The 21,550-nt window shown below is 52.5% G+C and overlaps 1 protein-coding gene and 1 pseudogene across 1 annotated transcript; both read right to left on the bottom strand.

Moving 5' to 3' along the window:
* The window catches only part of LOC116807532 (uncharacterized), a 1,256,502-nt pseudogene that overhangs the window by 591,563 nt on the left and 643,389 nt on the right, over nucleotides 1-21,550 (bottom strand).
* On the bottom strand, nucleotides 4,065-4,997 carry LOC140681572 (olfactory receptor 14A16-like). The gene has a single exon (XM_072921505.1). The coding sequence runs from the start codon at nucleotides 4,995-4,997 to the stop codon at nucleotides 4,065-4,067; it is 933 nt and encodes a 310-aa protein (XP_072777606.1).

Below are 21,550 nucleotides of genomic sequence, written 5' to 3'. Positions count from 1 at the left end.
CATCTCAACCAGGCACCCATGGCCAAAATTTGGGATCTCCCTCCCAAATTCCCTATATACAAAGATAGCTCCCAGAAAAATGATGCCAGGAATCACAAGTCTGGCTGGCCTTGGCTTCCTGAGGTCTGGCACTCATGTTCCTCTGAAACACTGGGGCTCTGTGCTTTCCTTCCTAATGAAAAGAACTCTTCTTCCTGTCCATGCACCCATGGCTAAAACTGGGATTCCACCTCCAAAACTCAGTACATCGAAGGATTGCTCCCAAGTGAAAGCTGCCAGGACAGACAGGTCTGGCTGCCTTTGGCCCCTTGGGGGCTTCTTCTCATCAGCTTTTGAAATACTGGGGCTCAGGGCTTTCCTTCTAATGGAAAAGACCCTTCTTTTTTCTAAAGGTGTCTGTGGTCAAAACTGACATTCTTCATCCCAAATTACATATATGCAAGGATTACTCCATGACAAGAGTTTCCAGGAGAAACAGGTCTGGCTGGCTTGGCCTCACAGGGGCCACTTCCTTTTCTCCTCTCCTCTCCTCTCCTCTCCTCTCCTCTCCTCTCCTCTCCTCTCCTCTCCTCTCCTCTCCTCTCCTCTCCTCTCCTCTCCTCTCCTCTCCTCTCCTCTCCTCTCCTCTCCTCTCCTCTCCTCTCCTCTCCTCTCCTCTCCTCTCCTCTCCTCTCCTCTCCTCTCCTCTCCTCTCCTCTCCTCTCCTCTCCTCTCCTCTCCTCTCCTCTCCTCTCCTCTCCTCTCCTCTCCTCTCCTCTCCTCTCCTCTCCTCTCCTCTCCTCTCCTCTCCTCTCCTCTCCTCTCCTCTCCTCTCCTCTCCTCTCCTCTCCTCTCCTCTCCTCTCCTCTCCTCTCCTCTCCTCTCCTCTCCTCTCCTCTCCTCTCCTCTCCTCTCCTCTCCTCTCCTCTCCTCTCCTCTCCTCTCCTCTCCTCTCCTCTCCTCTCCTCTCCTCTCCTCTCCTCTCCTCTCCTCTCCTCTCCTCTCCTCTCCTCTCCTCTCCTCTCCTCTCCTCTCCTCTCCTCTCCTCTCCTCTCCTCTCCTCTCCTCTCCTCTCCTCTCCTCTCCTCTCCTCTCCTCTCCTCTCCTCTCCTCTCCTCTCCTCTCCTCTCCTCTCCTCTCCTCTCCTCTCCCCTCCCCTCCCCTCCCCTCCCCTCCCCTCCCCTCCCCTCCCCTCCCCTCCCCTCCCCTCCCCTCCCCTCCCCTCCCCTCCCCTCCCCTCCCAGCCAAATGATTATGAAAAATAAAATATTTCTTTTGCAATAAAATTCTATCTAGCCAGCCACAAGGAAAGAACAGAGCTGCGTCCGGGGTCAGCCCTGGGTGTGCAACAAGGAGTCAGCCTCATCAGAGGTTTTCCTCCATGCCCACACACCTCTATCCTGCCACAAGCGGTTTTTATAGGGAAAATTCCGCCTGAGGCCAAGATTTCAACAATCAGTCTTTTCTTCTATTCAGAGTCCATATGTTAATAGGATTTTCTTTTTTGGTGATGAGGGAGAACAAATCAGTGTCTGGAGTTTGTCGAATCCCTTGATGAAATTTAGGGGAATTCGGGAACGCTGTATTCACATGTATCTGCCTGAGGATTTCTATGATATCCATCTCGGGTCGTTCACGCGAACGGTCAGCACCTGGCGTTTCTGTATCTCCCCAGACATGGCCCATCTCCTGGTGAGCTGTACCTTCTTACTTTTAAATCAGTTTCCAATCTACACCCGGTCTCACCTGTGCCTGTGAGGGTGGGGGGGAAATCCTAATACAAACATGTCTAACAAATATTAAATATCACATATATCATATTAGAAATGGCGCGAATTATATCTACTACACACAACAATGGGATGGGATCCATCCAAGGGGGATGAAGGAGCTGATGGATGAGCTCCCCAAGCTGCTCCCCATCATTTACCATCAGTCCTGGCTCACCAGGGAGGTCCCAGAGCACTGGAGGTGCCAGTGTGAGCCCATCCCCAAGAAGGGCTGGAAGGAGGATCTGGGGAGCTCCAGGCCTGTCAGCCTGACCTCGGTGCCCGGCAAGGTTATGGAACAGATCACCTTGAGTGCCACCCCAGGGCACCCACAGGACGGCCGAGGGGTCAGAGCCAGCCAGCGTGGATTTAAGAGGGGCAGGTCCTGCCTGAGCACCCTGATCTCCTTTTATAACCAGGTGACCCACCTGTGGATGTGGGAAAGGCTGTGGATGTGTCCATCTGGACTTCAGCAAAGCCTTGGACACTTTCTCTGACAGCATTCCCTGGAAAAGCTGCAGCCCACGGCTTGGGCAGGTTCCCTCCTGGCTGGGAGATGGAAGAGCTGGCTGGAGGCTGGGCCCAGAGAGGGGTGGGGATGGTGCTGCACCCAGCTGGTGTCCAGTCCCTGGTGCTGTCCCCAGGGATCAGTGTTGGGCCCAGCCCTGTTTAACATCTTCACCGATGATCTGGGGGAGGGGATCGAGCCCACCATCACCAAATTTGCAGGTGACACCAAGCTGGGTGTGAGTGTGGATCTGCTGGAGGGCAGGACAAGAAGACACAGCCTTCAGCTGCACCAGGGGAGGTTTAGGCTGCACAAGAGGAAGAAGTTCTTCACAGAAAGGGTGAGTGGGCATTGGAATGGGCAGGCCAGGGGGGAGGTGGCAGAGTCACTGTCCCTCTCCAGTGGCACTCAGTGGCATGGTCTGGGTGACAAGGCGGTATTAGGGCATTGGTTGGACTTGGTGATCCCAGAGGTCTTTTCCAGCCTATTTGATTCTGTCATTCTGTGATGATTGGGACACTCTGGGGGCATTGTGAGCCTGCAGGGCCTGATGGAACTAAGAGGACCATGGTGACACTGTGCAGCCCCATAGAACCAGGGCTCCATTGTGGTGCTCTGGGGCCCAATGGAACCAGGGAGTCCCTGTGACACTGGGTCCTGGTGGAACCACAGAGGCCATGGTGACACTGCGGGGCCTCGTGTAACCGAGGGGTTTCACCATTGTGACACTGCGAAACCAAGGAGAGCTTTGGGAGAGTCCAGGGCCCAGTGGAACCAAGAGGCCGTTCTGACACTGCGGGGCCTCATGGAACCAAGGGGACATTGTGACACTGCAGGACCTTGTGTAACCAAGGGGCCACTGTGACACTCTGGGGCCTCCAGGAATCTGGAAGGCCCTTGTGACACTGTGTGGCCTCGTGGAAACAAGGAGTCCATTGTGACACTGAGGGGACTTGTGGAACCACAGAGAGCATTGTGACAGTGTGGGACCTCATGTGACCATGGGGCCTTTGTGACACCCTGGGGCCCCATGGAACCAAGGAGTCCATTGTCGCATTTTGGGGCCCCATGGAACCAAGGAGACCAGTGTGACAGTGCAGGGCCTGGTGTAACCAAAGGGACATTGTGACGCTGAGGGGCCCCATGGAATCAAGGACATCTTTGCAGATGACACCAAGCTGGATGTGAGTGTTGATCTGCTGGAGGGTAGGAGGGCTCTGCACAGGGCCCTGGACAGGCTGGATCCAGGGCCCAAATCCATCAAGGTGAGGTTTAACAAGTCCAAGTGCCGGGTCCTGCACTTTGGCCACAACAACCCCTGCAGCGCTACAGGCTGGGGACAGAGTGGCTGAACAGCAGCCAGGCAGAAAGGGACCTGCAGGGACTGATGGACAGCAGGCTGGACATGAGCCAGCCGTGTGCCCAGGTGGCCAAGAAGGCCAATGGCTCCTGGCCTGGATCAGGAATGGTGTGGCCAGCAGGAGCAGAGCTGCTGTGCCAGCACTGATCTGCCCCCAGCTCTGCACACAGACATTGCTGCTGCAGCTCCAGAGAAGGCAACAAAAGGGCATCTCTGCAGAAAACTCTGCTGGGACATCCTTTAGTTCCTTGAAAGCCACCAAGAGTGCAGCCCCTCATTGACACAATCTATGGCAACAGGGAAGGTGGAGGAAATGGCACAAGGAATGACATTTCTTTGTGGAAAACATTAAAATGCCAAACAAAGAAAAAGAACCTCCAAAGGAAACCAACAAGAAGTATCAAAAATTACTTTTATTACAAGTGATTTGCAGAAATTTGCCAGCAGTTCAATGTTTCTGAAACCATCCAATCATCAGTCTCCACACTGCAGCCTTGAGCTCCTGGTTCCTCAGGCTGTAGATGAGGGGGTTCAGGGCTGGAGGCACCACCGAGTACAGAACTGACAGGGCCAGATCCAGGGATGGGGAGGACATCGAGGGAGGCTTCAGATGAGCAAACATAATAGTGCTGAGGAACAAGGAGACCACGGCCAGGTGAGGGAGGCAGGTGGAAAAGGCTTTGTGCTGTCCCTGCTCAGAGGGGATCCTCAGCACAGCCCTGAAGATCTGCACATAGGAGAAAACTATGAACACAAAACAACCAAGTGCTAAACACACACTAATAAGAAGAAGCCCAAATTTCCTGAGGTAGGATTTGGAGCAGGAGAGCTTGAGGATCTGTGGGATTTCACAGAAGAACTGGCCCAGGGCATTGCCATGGCACAGGGGCAGGGAAAATGTATTGGCTGTGTGCATGAGAGCATTGAGAAAGGCACTGGCCCAGGCAGCTGCTGCCATGTGGGCACAAGCTCTGCTGCCCAGGAGGGTCCCGTAGTGCAGGGGTTTGCAGATGGACACGTAGCGGTCGTAGCACATGATGGTCAGGAGGCAAAACTCTGTTCCCATGAAGAAGATGAGCAGAAAAACCTGAGCAGCGCATCCTTTGTAGGAGATGTTCCTGGTGTCCCAGAGGGAATTGTGCATGGCTTTGGGGACAGTGGTGCAAATGGAGCCCAGGTCGCTGAGGGCCAGGTTGAGCAGGAAGAAGAACATGGGCGTGTGCAGGTGGTGGCCGCAGGCTACGGCGCTGATGATGAGGCCGTTGCCCAGGAGGGCAGCCAGGGAGATGCCCAGGAAGAGGCAGAAGTGCAGGAGCTGCAGCTGCCGCGTGTCTGCCAGTGCCAGCAGGAGGAAGTGGCTGATGGAGCTGCTGTTGGACATTTGCTGTGGCTGCACATGGGCACCTGTTCATGGAGAAAGGACAGTGACAAGTCAGGAGAGGCTGTTTGGAGCCAGACTGGGCCATTCCCTGCAGCCTGTCCTGCTGGAACTCACCCACCCTTGTTCCTGCTCTGGGAAAACCTTCACCCAGATCCCTGCCTGAGCTCCAGTTGTGTTGGCTGAGTGTGCCAGGAGCAGCCAGGCCTGTGCGTGGGGGCTCTCGAGGAGCCATCCCTGCCCTGCTGCCCTGGGTTTGTGGCCATGTGGCTGAGGGACAAGGGTGGATATTCAGGATTTGTCAGGGGAATAATTCCTATTGCAGGAAGGCTTGGTACCATCTGCACTCACACTTCTAAGGGAAATAGATGGCAGGAGTTGTTTTAGGAATTGTTTTCCTACCCACACACTATTCCTGGCTCTCTGAGGTCAGAAATCCCCAGCATTCCTGCTGCACTCAGAGTTTGCCACTGAGAGATGTGAGAGACAAAGGATTCCCTGTGGCTGAGGGAAGGTGAGGGGCTGGATGGGCTTGTTCCCCCAGCACTGCTCTGTTCAGCCCCCTCTGCTTCCCTGAGCATCTCCCTGGGCCTGGACATTCCCTCCTGAGAGGTGCCTTGTCCCTGCCAGCGCTCACAGAGCCCATCCCACCCTGTGTGCCCTCGGCCCGGCCCTACAGAAACCTGCCTGTGTGCAGGGCCCTGGCTGGGGCAGGCTCTGTGTGCAGCTGGGCAAGGGCAGCTCAGGAGAGCCCTGCTGGGCCCTGCAGAGGTGATGCTGCTGCTGTCCAGGGCTGAGGAGTGGCTGAAGGCCCTTTGGGAGGCTCCCAGCAGAGAGACTGACCACCCAAAGTCACAGTTCTGGAGTCTCTGTAAATGTTCAAGCATTCCTTTGATGATCCTGTGTGTCCCTTTCAACTCAGAATGTTCTGTGATTCTGGGATTACAATTCCTCTTCTGCTTCTCTCATCCCCCTGTTCTTTGAAATCAAAAAAGAAAAAAACCCTCCTTGCAACAGTGTTAAAACAATAAAGGAAAAACCAGACCTTTATTTGAAGCTTCCAGTTGTCCCAGTGGGGATGAGGAACAATCAAACCCTGATTTCAGCAATTCATTAAGGTTGATTAATTAGGATATTTAACAGGAACGTCCTATAGGAGATTCAGTTGCTCCAGTTACACACCTCTGGCTCAACCCATTGGAGTAGGTCCAAGGATTTCTTTGCCCAGCTTTTTCTTATCACTGCTCACATTCAAAAACCAAAATGTTGTTCTTGTAGGTCCTCTTCCTGATAATAAGACTATACAGAATTTCAGGAATGTATTTTGACAGTCAGCTTATTGTTCTAAAATCTAAGAGAAAGGTAAGGAAGCATACTAGAGTTAATTAAGGATTATAACTATATTAACTATATAATAGTAGTTTAAAATAGTTGAGAGTTTAATAGAGTTAGGTAGGATTATAATTTTATAACTATATCATAATAATTAACAGGACTGCGACAATATGAAAAATATATGAAAAGCAAAACCCTTTTTGTCGTCACCCCAAACCTCCCACAGTGCTCCAAGCAGGAAATTGAAAACACTACCAGGAAAGGTGCTCAACTTTACAGCAATCGCAGGCTTACCTTCTTTGGGAAGTGCCCTCCGGAGCTGTGCCCAGGCTGGTCTGGAGCTGGGAGCAGCCCTGCCCCACCCAGCCCCTCTCAGCAGCAGCACCTGCCCTGCTCAGGGCGGCTCCTTCCCCCCACAGCTCCTGGCCAGCGCTGGGAGCAGCTCCAGGGCCGGCTGAGAGCTGTCCCTGGCAGGCAGCAGAGTCCCTGGCCCAGCACAGCGCCCTGGGCTGCAGGACCCTGCTCTGCAGGACAGCCCTGGGCACCCCTGGCTGCTCTGCACAGGAGGTGAGCAGAGAATGCACTCACAGGGTCTGTGGGCATTGGGATGTTCCAGCTTTAGGAGATCACTCCAGGAGCTGCAGCTGCATTGTCCTGCAGCCAGAGGTTCCTGTGCCAAGGGCTGGCAGTGATTCTGCCCCAGGCACTTCTCAGCCCCTTCCCAGCCCTGACTGATTGAAGCTCTCTGTGCCTCTATGCTGTACCCGGGCTGGCTGCAGGCAGTGCCCCAGCCCTGCTGGGCTGGGAGAAGAGCTGCTCAGCAAGAGAAATGTGCTTTTGAAGCTCTGCTTGGTTACCAGGATCACGCTCTGTGCCAGGAGCCTGGCCCAGCTCAGCAGCACAGACACAGCACAAGGACTTTAATGACCCTCTGGGGCTTTGTGCTCAGGCCCTGAACATCAGGCCCTGAGAGGGAGCTGCACAAACCTCTCCAGAACTCCAAGTCAGAATCCAACTCCAAAGTTTCTTGGACTGTTAATGGGTCCCACTGAGGGACACGACTGAGAAAGTGTCCCCAGGCCCCAGGCAGAGCAGAGAACTGGAGGCACTGATGACAGGTGGGGACAAAGAGAAGCCAAGTCTTGGTGCCCTGGGGCACAGCAGGGTCTGTGCCACCAAGGGCTCTGAGGAGACACCTTGTCCTGAGGCCCTGGGGCCTCCTGGCACAGCCCCAGCCAGGCTGGGCACTGTCACCCCCTGGTCCTGCCCTCAGCATCCTCCCCTAGCCCACATCCCAGTGGCCTCAAGGATCTGCTGGAAGGAGTCCCTGGGGAGCCTTGGTCAGGAATGGTCAGGAAGGGCTCCTTCATGCTCCCAGGGACTGCAGGTTTTTCAAAGGACTTTGGGCTTTGCTTTTGCCTTGCAGTCTCTGAGAGGTTTGTGCAATCCTGGCCTCCAATTATCTGGTGCAATTAGTCCCTGGAGAGGCTTTGTCAGTAACAACACTCAGTGGGGCTCATTAATGCTTCAAGGTACTTCACTTCTTTTTAGGTACTTGGTGTTTCCCATTTGATCCAGACTCTGTGAAATGTTTGTGCAATCATGGCCCCAATTATCTGCTTTAATGAGTCCCTTGAGAGCTTTGTACTGACTCAGTGGGGACCATGAATACTTTAAGATACTCAAAGTTTTTAAGGTACTTTGGATTCTCCTTTCCACACTGAGTGTATCTGAGAGGTTTTTGTGCCATCCTGGCCTCCAGTTCTCTACTCCAAGGAGTCTATGAGGAGCCTGTGTTGGGGATGGACCTCGGTGGGTCCCATTAACACCTCAAGACACTTTTGGTGTTTTCTCTTGACTTTGACTCCTGGAAAGGTTTGTGCAATCTCCTCTCAGGCCCTGAGGTTCCAGGGCTCAGTTCCAAATGCACCTCAGGGCTCATCAGGATCAAGCAAGTCCTGACAAACCATTGCTGTGCCTTGTTTTCCCTCTGATCTGGGGCAGTTCAACAGGAAGTTTCAGTAGTGGTTTTGGTTCATCATTTTGATATTTCTCGGCCAATGCATTAATGAGTGTGGTGGGTTCAGTGTTGCTTGATTACCAGCGCACTCACTAGAATATACTTACTCATTTCCTGCTCTGAGATAGGATTAGGAGAAAGGCAAAGTAGGCTCAGAACTTCAAAAGAAAAGTTTAAACTTTGAAAGAAAAGTTTATCAATGGTAACTAAAAGAAAGAGTAATAGAACAGAACACATCTTCCAGAACACGTCCCCTCTCCATACAACCTGACAATATAAAAAGACCAAACCTAAAATTTTCTGTCAGTTCACTTAGGGAGAGTAGTTCCTCTTATTAGAGTTATGGTGACTTATCCACAAGAAAACACTTATGTCATGGCTTTTCACTTCCACGAAAACCAGCTGCCTGGAAAAATCTGTATTTGTACAGTGTCTCCCATTTTTTTCACAGCTTTTCCCACAGCTGTGTTTATAGCCCATGTTAACTTATGGGGTATTATTTTAAAGATGGGCTGTTTAAAAGCAAAGGTTCTCTTCACCTGTTTCTGAAATCATCTTCATCTCTGGGAACAGATGTGTTCTCTCACTAAGGGCACAGGGTCTCACCATTCTTTATTTTCAAACTTCTCTGGGATCACGACTACTTCAAAGTTTACTTACTTTAGTGTGGAGGCCTTTACTGAAACAAATAATCTCCGCATATTTTTCAATGCGTTATAGGGAAAAAGAGAGTCTGATGTATCAATTACATCCTTCTCCATAGCTTTACCAGAGGATTTCAGCCCCAAGATCAAGGGGGCATCTCCTCATCCCTCCCATCTGGGACTCAACTTCCTCTTCACTGGCCTCAGTGTGTTCACATTGCTCCTCTGTGTGCCTGCCCTGTGTCCTTTTCTCTCACTCGAGGGAGGATGGCAGCACTGGCAGAGTCAATATCTGCCCGGGGCTGCAGATGGTTCCGTGAGCCCGGCTGGGCTCGGTCCTTGCGGCCGGAGCTGTTTTCCCATGGAGGTTTCTGCAGCGGCTGCGCTGGGGCTGTGTCAGGCTGGGCCACGCTGGGGCAGGGCCAGGATCTCAGCAGCCAGGCCAGAGCCCAGCAGCAGCACGGCCGGGGCCGATGGCTTCTCCTCCCCTGCCCGCTGGCTGCGGGCGAAGCCCAAGGGCGGCAGAGCCTCGGCCGAGCCGGCCCGGCCCGGGGCTGCTCCTGGGGCCCGGCGGATCCCGGCTGGGCCCGGGCTGGCGGCGGGGCAGGGCTCGGCAGCGGCCAGATGTCAGCACCCGCAGCCACGGCCCGGCCTCGGCCCCGCGGCCTCCCCTGCCCTGCCCGGCAGCCGATGGGGCCTGGCGGCTCCCTGGGAAGGGGCCCGGCCCCACGGCAGGAGCCGCCCGGCCCCACGGCCGAGACAGGGCTGGGCCGGCCTTGGCACCTCTTTGGGGCCCGAAGGGAGAGAGACCCAGCCAGGCTTTCTCATCTTCAGCTTGGGTCTGCACAGAGGCGTCTGCAGTTTGCTTAGTGGTTTAACAGATTGTCAGCTCTCAAAGCTAATTACTGATTGTTTTTTTTGTCAGACACGGAGGAAACTGCTAGCAGCTTCTCTCAGGACATCACTTCTGTGATGCAAAACCACCACAGCAGCACAGAGCACAGAGCTCCTTTGTCCATATGTAGTGGCCATGTGCCTGAGGCCTCAAAACCCCACCTTGGGAGATCTCTGGGCTCTCTCCAAGGTATTTTCAAATGAAAACATTCAGCTCAGAGTCTAAGAAAATCACCAGAGCAAAGGGCCAGCCTGACCTGTCTGTCCTGGCTACTTTTGTCTGGGAGCAATCCTTGGATATATGGAATTTGGGAGGCCAAATTCTAATTTTGGCCATGGTCCCCAGAAATGAAGACCAGTTCTTTTCCATAGGAAATAAGGAACAGAGCCCCAGTGCTTCAGAGGCAGATGAGAGGTGACCACCAGAGGACAAGGCCAGGCAGAGCTGGCAGGTTTTTTTCTGGCAGATACTCTTGCACACAGGAAATTTTTTAGGCGGAGTATCAGTTTTGGCAATAGGCATCTGAAAAGATGGACAGTTCTTTTCCATAGCAAGGAAAGCACGGAGCCCCAGTGGTCCAGGAGCTGATGAGAGGCAGCCCTTGGCATTCCAACATCAGCCAGACCTGCCAGGTGGCCCCTGGGAGGCCAAGCCAGCCAGACCTGCTCCATGTTCCCTCGCTTCCATGAGGCCCCACAGTGTCCCAATGGTCCCTTGCTTCCAGGAGTCCCTGAGGTGTCACAATGCCCCCTTGGTGACACCAGGCCCTGAAGGGTCGGAATGGTCTCCATGGTTCCATCAGGCCCCACAGAGTCATAATGGTCTCTGGGTCCATGAAGCCCCGCGGTGTCACCATGGCCCCTTGGTTCCATGGGCTCCAGTGGTGCCACAATGATCCCCTTGGTTCCATGAGGTGCCCACAGTGTCACAGTGATCTCCATGGGAAGGAAAGAACCGAGCCCCAAGGTGGCAGAGGCCAAGGCCAGCCAGGCTTGTCTGGGAGCAACCGTTGGATATAGGGAATTTTAGAGGTGGAATCCCACTTTCAGACATGGACATCTGGGGAGAAGGACGGTCCTTTTCCATAGGAAGAAAAGCACGGAACACCAGTGTTTGAGGGGCAGATAAATGGCGGCCACCAGAGGCCTATGCCAGCCAGACCTCTCTGTCCTGGTAGCTTTTGTCTGAAAACAACCCTTGGTTATAGGGAATCTTGGAGGTGGAATCCCAGTTTCTGCCATTTCTCCGTACATAAGGATGGTTTTTTGTATAAGAAGGAAAGCACAGAGGGCAAGTGTTTCTAAGGAGGAGAGGAGAGGAGAGGAGAGGAGAGGAGAGGAGAGGAGAGGAGAGGAGAGGAGAGGAGAGGAGAGGAGAGGAGAGGAGAGGAGAGGAGAGGAGAGGAGAGGAGAGGAGAGGAGAGGAGAGGAGAGGAGAGGAGAGGAGAGGAGAGGAGAGGAGAGGAGAGGAGAGGAGAGGAGAGGAGAGGAGAGGAGAGGAGAGGAGAGGAGAGGAGAGGAGAGGAGAGGAGAGGAGAGGAGAGGAGAGGAGAGGAGAGGAGAGGAGAGGAGAGGAGAGGAGAGGAGAGGAGAGGAGAGGAGAGGAGAGGAGAGGAGAGGAGAGGAGAGGAGAGGAGAGGAGAGGAGAGGAGAGGAGAGGAGAGGAGAGGAGAGGAGAGGAGAGGAGAGGAGAGGAGAGGAGAGGAGAGGAGAGGAGAGGAGAGGAGAGGAGAGGAGAGGAGAGGAGAGGAGAGGAGAGGAGAGGAGAGGAGAGGAGAGGAGAGGAGAGGAGAGGAGAGGAGAGGAGAGGAGAGGAGAGGAGAGGAGAGGAGAGGAGAGGAGAGGAGAGGAGAGGAGAGGAGAGGAGAGGAGAGGAGAGGAGAGGAGAGGAGAGGAGAGGAGAGGAGAGGAGAGGAGAGGAGAGGAGAGGAGAGGAGAGGAGAGGAGAGGAGAGGAGAGGAGAGGAGAGGAGAGGAGAGGAGAGGAGAGGAGAGGAGAGGAGAGGAGAGGAGAGGAGAGGAGAGGAGAGGAGAGGAGAGGAGAGGAGAGGAGAGGAGAGGAGAGGAGAGGAGAGGAGAAAGTGGCTCCTGTGAGGCCAAGCCCGCCAGACCTGTTTCTCCTAGAAACTCTTGTCATGGAGTAATCCTTGGATATATGGAATTTGGGATGAAGAATGTCAGTTTTGACCACAGACACCTAGAGAAGAAAGAAGGTTCTTTTCCATTAGAAGGAAAGCACTGAGCCCCAGTATTTCAAAAGCTGATGAGAAGGAGCCCCCAAGAGGCCAAAGGCAGTCAGATGTGTCTGTCCTGGCTGATTTCACTTGGGAGCAATCCTTCGATGTACTGAGTTTTGGAGGTGGAATCCCAGTTTTAGCCATGGGTGCCTGGACAGGAAGAAGAGTTCTTTTCATTAGGAAGGAAAGGACAGAGCCCCAGTGTTTCAGAGGAACATGAGTGCCAGACCTCAGGAAGCCAAGGCCAGCCAGACTTCTGATTCCTGGCATCATTTTTCTGGGAGCTATCTTTGTATATAGGGAATTTGGGAGGGAGATCCCAAATTTTGGCCATGGGTGCCTGGTTGAGATGGATGCTTTTTAAGCAAGAAAAGCACACGGACTCAGTGTCTGAAAGGCAGATGAGAGGTGGCCCCTGGGTGGCCATAGGCCCCTGGAGAAGAAGGACAATTCTCTCCCATAGGATGACAAAGCAAAGAGTCAATTGTGACCCTGGGGTCCCATGGAACCAAGGGGCCATGGTGACACAGCAGGGCCACGTGGATCCAGTGGTCCATTGTGACACTGTGGATCCAAGGAGACCATGGAGACACCCCCAGAACCTCATGGAACCAAGGAGTCCATGGTGACCCAGCGGGGCTGCATGGAGCCAATGGTCCATGGTGACACTGCCCATCCAAGGAGGCCATTTGGACACTGCGGAAGCTCATGGAGCGAGGTGGCCATTGTGACACTGAAGAACTTCATGACACCAAATATCCATGGGGACACAGCAGGGCATCATGGAACCCAGGAACGGCTGTTGGCAGTGCAGAAACTCCTGGAACCAGGGGCTGTTGTGGCACTGCAGAACCAACACAGCTGCTGCACCTTGTCCCCTGCCCTGCACAGCTCCTTGGGAGGCACGGCAGGAGCAGCACCCTGGGAGCCTCGGGAATGCCCCTCTGGGATCCGTGGCACACACTCCCAGGGGCTGGAATTCCAGTTCCCAGCCAGGAAAAGATGTTCCTGCCCTTGAAGGCAAAGCTCTTACAGAAGAGTCAAAAGCCAAGTGCAGCAGGATCCTACAGGGACATTTCACTGCCAGCCTTCATAACTTCACCCATGGTTGTTGTAGCTCCTGCACTGGGAATTAAATCAGGGCAGGGCCTTTGGTGGGAGCTGCCCTGGGTCAAGGGAGACACTGGGAGAGAAACAGAGCAGGCAAAGGAAGGCAGGAGAGAAAGGAGATGTTTTGGTTTGGAATGACAGGTGTCTGCTAAGGAAGGCAGGAGCCTCTCCTGAAATGGAAAAATGCCGACTCTTTCTTTCTGAATTGCTATAAATTGGAAATTAAGGGGGGCTCTCAGATAAAAATTTGGAACAGGAATAACAGTTTTTTTATTAGGGAAGAAAATAAAAATATAATATAAACAATGCAGTGAACCAAAACAACACTGAGAGAGCCAGAATACAACCTGACACGCTGTTGGACAGGGTGTTGGCCGCAGTCCAATTGGAATGGTGGCTGCACTCCTCCTGCAGTGTCAGGTGTGGTTCTGTTGGAGAAGTGATCCTGTAGAAAAGGGTGTCTTCTTCTGAAGAGGAAGAGGCAGCTGTTCCTCTGAGAAATCCAGCCCAGAAAAAGCTGTGTTGGTGGGCCAGAATCTCAAGATTAGATGCAGGTAGGAATGCTTGGCTCCTCCCTCTGGGCAGAGCATCTCACAATGGGATGTTACAGTTCTTATCAGTCATGCAGTGACATTCAATAGCCCATTATCAGCAGATATCTCCCCTGAGGGAGGATTGATTGTGGAAGAGACAAGGAAAAACTGCCCACTTAACACAGGACAACTGCCAAACTGATGGGAAATAGAACACATCTTGCTTTTCAGTCTGGGACAGGAGGTCACAAACAAAATCAGCTGAGAAGGCAGCACTCTGAAAAGCAAACCAGAACTGACAGAAAATGAATGGGACAGAAATCAATAATTCTGAAAGTTTTATTTACTATCAAAATAAATCACACCCACCCAGCCCCACACAATCCTGACCCCACAACCTCAAATTTGGATCTTCTCTCAATCTCCTTCCAACCCCATCTAACCCTGGAGGCTGAGGAATCGACTAATTTTGGCATGGGACTGAGATGGGAACCAGTCATTTTGAGGTAAGATTGAGTCATTTTGAGGTGACAGACAAATCCACCTTGGCTTTTGGAGTGCAAAATATGGAGAATACTCCCATATATCTCTCAGAACCCACAAATCCTCCAGAATATGTCCCCAAACCATAAATTCCACCTCAGATACCTCTTAAATGGTGGGACTTTTGACATCCCTCGTCAATACTCTTTTTAGTCATTTTTCAAGTGTTTTTAAGTGATAAAGACAAATATGAAGAAAATTAGGGCAAAACCAAAAACAGAGAGCCCTTGAGCATCCCCTGGGCATCGGACAAAACAAACTCAGCAGAAATCAAACTTAACCCTCCACAACATGCCTTGAGGAATATTTGCTCTTCCCACGAGTCACTCGTGATGGAAATGCAAACAAATCCCAAACAATAATAAACCAACAACAGAAGCAATTCTGTGGGAATTCCAAATTTCATCAGTTCCAGCACAGCTCCAGCTCAGATGCTGGCAGGTTCTAGAAAAAGAAAAGTGGAAATTTGGCCCAATACAGATTATTAAAAGGAAGGGAAAGCTCTGTGTAGCTGTCACAAAGGTCAGTGACAGGGACCAAGAAAATAATGATTCTCCCCCCAAGCCTGTGAATTCAGGAGTTATTTGGGAATTTAGGTACTTGAGCTGGGCTCCTTGTAGGACTTTAGTAGCCTTGTGATCCTCACCGTGTGGTGAATGATCCTTGTCTGTCTCACTGATATCATTTAGTCCCTTTCCTCCAGTGATTTTAACAGACATTTCAAAGAAGGAAAACAAAATATTTTCTTTACAATGGCCACCCACAACAGCCATTTTCCTCATAAGTTCTCCCAAAAGTCACTCAGAGGAAGCTGCATCCAAGAGTTCCTCCAGAAAGAGGCAGAACCTCCACAGAGGAGGGAACCAGGCTGTAGTCAAAGTCACTTGGGGTCAGACAGCAGTGCCCTGAACTCACTGTGCCAAATAATATTGCAGTCTGGTTAATAAAATTGTTAGAGAGATGCCTCTGCCCCAATGAATGTGCTAACAAGACACAATCCAAAGTGGATTTTATTGAACAGTAAATGTGAGGTAGAGAGGGATGGAAAGAAAGTAAAAAATGAGGGAGAACAAGGGAGAGACAGGGACAGAGACCTCCCCTGGGACAGGGCAAGTGTGACATTGTCCCCTGTGTGCATGGCCTCCCCAGGGTGGGGGTTTTACACCTGAGCCAGTTTGGGTAAGGGGGGTGGTGTTCACCCCCCACCCCGAGCAGGGATTGCCTCACTGTTTCAGGTTACAGTGTCAGATGTAACCAAAAGTGTTTTCAGTCACCATCTCCATAAACTGTTATCAACAGGTGGGGCAGTGTTCTTTATCTCTTCCATGGCTCAGCCCTGGTAACGCCCTCCAGGGGCCATCTTCTGTTAATGGGCCATTGAGTGTCACTGCAGGGCTGATAAAATTACATCATCCCATTGTGGGATGCTCCGCCCAGGGGGAGGAACCAAGCATTCCTACCTGGATATAATCTCACCCTTGCAACACCATGACCACCTTGCCTACTGCATTCCCAGAGGACAAGAGCTCCATAACCACCACTGGACCTTCAGAGGAAGACCAGACCCTTCTACAGGATCACCGCTTTGACAGAATCACGTTCATCACTCCAGCCGGACTGCAGCCACCATTTCATCAGACTGCTACCACCACCCTGACCAACGGGGTGTCAGGTTATATCCTGACTCTGTGAGTTTAAACCAGTGTTTCTGTATCATTGCCTTGATCTTAATTTTCTTACTCAGTTGTCATTCTGGATTAGACTCTCCCCCTGGTTTGCCTTCCAACCGGTACAAAACTCACTGTGCTCATCCCTTGTTTTCCTCCCAAAACAGAATTTCCCATACCCAAACCTTCACGAAATGGAGGAGGAGGCTGTGAGGAAGAGGAAGGCGCCCTGGGACACTGAGGCAGGTGAGGAGGAAGTCAGTGCCCCTTTCCCCCTCTCTCCTGCTCCATCTCCCAGCCCAGCCTGGCCCCTGGCTGCAGGACAGCCCCGCTGCCGACGCTCTGCTGACGGGGATGCACTGGGGGGATCTCCTTACCCTTCCTTGTGGCACGGAGGCAAATCCCATCCTCTCCTTGTCCTTCCTACCCCAGAGCAGGAGCTGATGATGGAGACCAGGAAGGACAAATCCCTGCAGCAGAACCTCATGGAAGAGGCTGATTTGAGCAACTCCACAGAGCAAGAATCCAACGGGGAGGAAAAGCCCCGGAGATCCCACACAAGGAGGGGCTGCAAACCCAGCCCAGGGTGCTCTGAAGAGGAAAGGCCCACTCTGGGTCAGGAAGGTGGGCAGAGCTTCAGCCAGAGCTCAGACCTGGTGGTATCTGAGAAGCTTCACGATGGGGAGAAGCCCCACAAGTGCTTGGAGTGTGGGAAGAGCTTCAGGCAGAGCAACAGTCTGAAACGACATCAGATGATCCACACTGGGGAATGGCCGTACGGGTGTGGGGAGTGTGGGAAGGGCTTCAGCTGCAGCTATGCCCTTGTAGCCCACCTATGCATCCACACTGGGGAGAGGCCCTATGAGTGTCCTGAGTGTCAGAAGAGGTTTCACAGCAGCTCTGCTCTCCTTGTACATCAGCGGATTCACAGGGATGAGAGGCCCTTCCGCTGCCCTGACTGCGGGAAGGACTTCAAGCAAAACTCCCACCTTGTCACCCACCGGCGCATCCACACTGGGGAGAGGCCCTACATGTGCCCCACATGTGGGAAGAGGTTTCAGAGCAGCTCAAAACTCCTCCTGCATGAGCGGGTCCACACCGAGGAGCGGCCCTTCCTCTGCTCTGACTGTGGGAAAGGCTTCAAGCAAAACTCGCACCTCATCAGCCACCGGCGCATCCACACTGGGGAGAGGCCCTACGAGTGTCCCCAGTGTGGGAAGAGCTTCACCCGGAGCTCTCACTTGACCCGACACCAACGGAGCCACCGATGACGGAAGCCCTGTGAGTGCCCCAACTGCAGGAGGAGCTTCGTGCACTGCTCCAGCTTCATCCCCCATTGAAGAACCCACATTGGGAAGAGCCCTCGTGATCCCTGTTACCTGTGATCCATGCTGGGAAGATACCTGTACCTTCTCCTGCCCCTGCCAATGACCTTATGTGGGATTGAAGAACATGAGGGTCTGGCCATGGCCCTGTCACTACATTCACTCCCACCTCAGGTCATTGCCAGGGGCAGGAAAGGGACTCTCTCTCTCTCTCTCTCTCTCTCTCTCTCTCTCCCTGAGAAGGGTGTCCTTTCCAGGCAGGAGGAGACATGTGGCCAGGAAGGTAGAATTGATGGTGATATAATTTCCCCTGTAAATAGTTTTTCTTATCCCTTCTGTTGTCAATATTTTTTCTGTTCCAGTTTGTTCCTTATCTCGTTGCTGTTCCCAGTAAATTGTTCTTATCCCAGCCTGGGATCTTTCCATTTTTTTCCTTCAGTGGAAGGTGGGAGGGCAATGAGAGCCAGCAGGGTTTTAGCAGGAGCAGGAAACTGGGGAATTCCATTCCTGAATCCCGGCCTGTGGATACCGAGCATCCCAGCTGGTGCCAGCCCTGGTGGCCATGGCAGCAGCCTTGGGAGCGGGTCCCTGGCTGGGGCTGAGGGAACCTCTTCACTCTGGTGCCCAGGGACAGGAGTGGAGGGAGCGGCTGCAGCTGAGTCGGGGCAGGCTGAGGTTGGATCTCAGGGAAAGGTTTTTGCCCAGAGGCTGCTGGGGCATTGCCCAGGCTCCCCAGGGAAGGGTCACAGCTCCAGGGCTCTCTGAGCTCCAGCAGCGTTTGGACAGCGCTGCCAGGCCCAGGCTGGCAGTGTTGGGGTGTCCTGTGCAGGGCCAGCAGCTGGACTCGAGGATCCTGATGGGTCCCTCCCAGCTCAGCCACTTCTGTGGTTCTGGGATCCCATGACCCTGGGGATGGGAGTGCCAATGGTTGCCATGGAAACGGGCTCTGGCTGACGGCCTGAGCTGGTGTCCATGGCAACCACCCCTGGCATGGGGTCTCCATGGAGCTGCCCAGGGACTGACCATAGCAACAGGGGCTGGGGAAGGTTGCCATGGAAAATGACCATAGCAACAGGGGCTGGTGATGGTTGCCATGGAAACTGACCATAGCAACAGGGGCTGGTGATGGTTGCCATGGAAACTGACCATAGCAATGGGTCCTGATGAGATTTGCTGTGGTAATCCAGGGCATCCCTCTGGCTGCCCTGGAAGGCCTGGGACCCTGGCAGGGGGTCAGGAACCCCCCTGGACAGAGCCCTAAGAGACACTGTCTGTGATCTCTGTCCATGGAAAAGAGTTTTCAATCTTACAGGATGAATTACTCACTCTGAGTGTTTGATATGAGTAATAATTAGTGTGACATGGGTGCAAAAGTAGAATTTTAGGATTCTAGATAAGGGGTTCAAAGGAGGCAAGATGGAGGAAATCGTGTGTGTCCTGTCCTTTTTCATCTTCTTCATGCCTTCCATGTTTCACTGTAGTGTTGGCATTTTTCTATTGGTTTAGACTGGGGACACATTGTTCAACAGAGGTGGTAGGAATTGGCACATTATTGTAAATATAGCACAGGTAGTTTCTGGTATATAATGTTTGTAACTTCCCACTGAGGGGCAGAGCCCTGCATGTTTTCCCACAAGAAAGGCCTACTGCAGGTCAGACAGAACATGTTATAGATAAGCAAGAATAAACAACCTTGAAAACCAGCACAGATGAATTATGACTTCTTCTTTGGCAGCGGGGCTCAAAGACAGCAAATTTCTGCAATTTTGGGATCATTTAAATACCACAGATTCTGACATAAATGGCGTCCCTGGCTGGGCTCGAACCACCAACCTTTCAGTTAACAGCCAACAGTTTGCCTACTAATAATCAGATATTTTGACAGGCCCTCAGAGGGGTTTCATGGGGACTTTCTAAGTGTCCCCAGGCTGCCAAAGAGCCGGGATGTCACAGGCACTCACAGGGGCTCCTGTCATGGGCAGACTGGGAGCTTTAGGCAAAGTTTATTAGAGAAGCTCCTGTCAGGTCAGGAGGGACAGAAAGGACCCCCAATAGCCCCTATAGATCCCCAAATACCTCCAAGGACCACCAGCCTTTCTAAGCCTCTTTTTGTGAGAGGAGCCTTGGAGCAGCAGGTTCCAATCCCTACCCCTGACATTTCAAGAGCTCATATGTAAACAATTATAAAGGTGGAATTAAAACTTTATACAATTCTCCCTTAGCATTAGGAATTGTAAACCAGTGTTGGGGGTTGGGTTTTTCCTTTCTGTTTGTTCCTTATCATTGGCTGATGTTTATCGGCTGATCCCTTATTTTGGGAGGAGCTGCTGCTCTTGGAGATGGGAGTTTCCACTGCTGCTGCCAGAGCCAGGGCCAGAGCTGTTTCTTCTGTCCTGGGATGAGCCTCTGCTCGTGAGAACAGCCACTAAACTGGGACCTTATTTACACCTGCCCCACTAAAAGAGAGACCTATCCCTGTCTGCTCTGGTGTCCAGGATCCTGAGCTGGGCTCTCTCTGCCCTGCTTGGAGCCCCTCACCCCGGGCCTGCCGAGACATCCTGCCAGCCCAGCTGACTGCTTTTTGCCAGTGCTGCTGGGGCACCGAGCTGACTGCTTTCTGAGAGTCCTGCTGGGGCACCGGAGCCGGCTGCCCCGGGGTTTGTGAAGCAAAGCCTCTCTCCAGCCCTTCCCCCTTCGGACAAAGCCGCCATGGCCCCGCGCTGCCGAGCCCGGCCGGAGCGCCCCCTGCAGCCGCGTGGGGGTCAGCGCACCTGCCCTGCCCCGGGAGCCACAGCGCCCCTGCTGGCTGTGCCCGGAACTGCACCGCAGGGAAAGCGCCACGGCCCAAAGGCCGGGACTGGGCTCTGCTCTGTTTGCTGTTCGTGCCGCAGCTGCTGCTGCTTGTTTGCTTTGTTATACACACTAGGAAAGAGCTGACATTCCTATTCCCATATCTTTGCCTGCCTGAGAGCCCCTTGATTTCATGATTCTAATAATTTGGAGGGAGGGGGTTTACATTCTCCGTTCCACAGGAGGCTTTTTGCTGCCTTCCCTAGCAGACACCTGTCTTGTAAACCAAGACCAGTTTTGGCACCCGATGTGCAGCCTGAGGGCATTGAGAGAAACAGGGTGAAATAAGAATAACAATTCTTGAGTAACATGATTTTTTTTTTGTTGCACTGGATATAGAAACCTTGTTCGGTGTCACCATGTGGTCTAGCTTACCCTGGTTTGGGTGGCACATGGTTGTGGCTACATCTTTCCCATCCTATAACTATGGCAAATCTGGCTGATAATCAATTTGTTTGATGGGTTAATATGGTGAGGAATTTATGGATTTTTAATTTCCTCTGGACGGTGGGCACACAGATTCGAGGCTACCACACACTAACTGTATGTGTTTGGAATTACTTTAATAATGGTACCTACTGTGAGGAAATGACACCAGGGGAAGTTTTCTCCCAACTCCTCAGGCAGCTCTTTGGGTCTACAGTGGTTGGTGTTCCTGCTATGCCTGTTAAGCCTATTCTGTTCAGCATTCAGAGGTAAGGGAAGATTGACTTAGATAACTATCGTAGCAGGGCGTCCCCAGCCTGTAATAATTAGCACTGACTCCATGATTCCAGAAGGCCAATCAATCCCTTTATTACATTATCCTATACTATACTGCTGAGAAACACTCATCGCTCTTGCAGACAGTCCGATACAGACAGACCAGACTGGTTAATTGAAATCCAAACACCATCACCATTGGCCAATTTAGAAATCACCCTTTGGTAAACAAATCTCCATAACACATTCCACATGTGCACAACAACAGGTGCAGCAGGTGAAGATAAGAATTGTTTCTCATTCTTTTCTCTGAGCTTTCTCACAGCTTCTCACAGCTTCCCAGGAAAATCCTGGGAGAGCTCTCTCTCTGCTCAGAGGATATGTGATTACCACAGGTCACTTGTGACAATGCAGGTCCAAGGACACCACGGTGACACTACGGAACCTCATGGAACCAAGGGGCCATTGTGACACCGTGCTGCCTCATGGAATCAAGGAGACCAATGTGGAACTCAGAGACCCCAAGGAAGCAAGGGTCCATGGTGACCTTGTACAGCCGCAGTGTCACAGAGGAGCCGCTGTGACACAGCGAGGGCACACGGAGCCCAGGGGCCATTGTGACACATCAGGGCTCTGTGGAACCATGAAGCCATTGTGACATTGCAAGGCCTCATGGAAGCACGGGGCCATTGTGGCA

Source organism: Taeniopygia guttata, chromosome 37 (assembly GCF_048771995.1).
Source record: "Taeniopygia guttata chromosome 37, bTaeGut7.mat, whole genome shotgun sequence".
Lineage (NCBI taxonomy): Eukaryota > Metazoa > Chordata > Aves > Passeriformes > Estrildidae > Taeniopygia > Taeniopygia guttata.
This window is presented reverse-complemented; position numbering and strand designations above follow the sequence as displayed.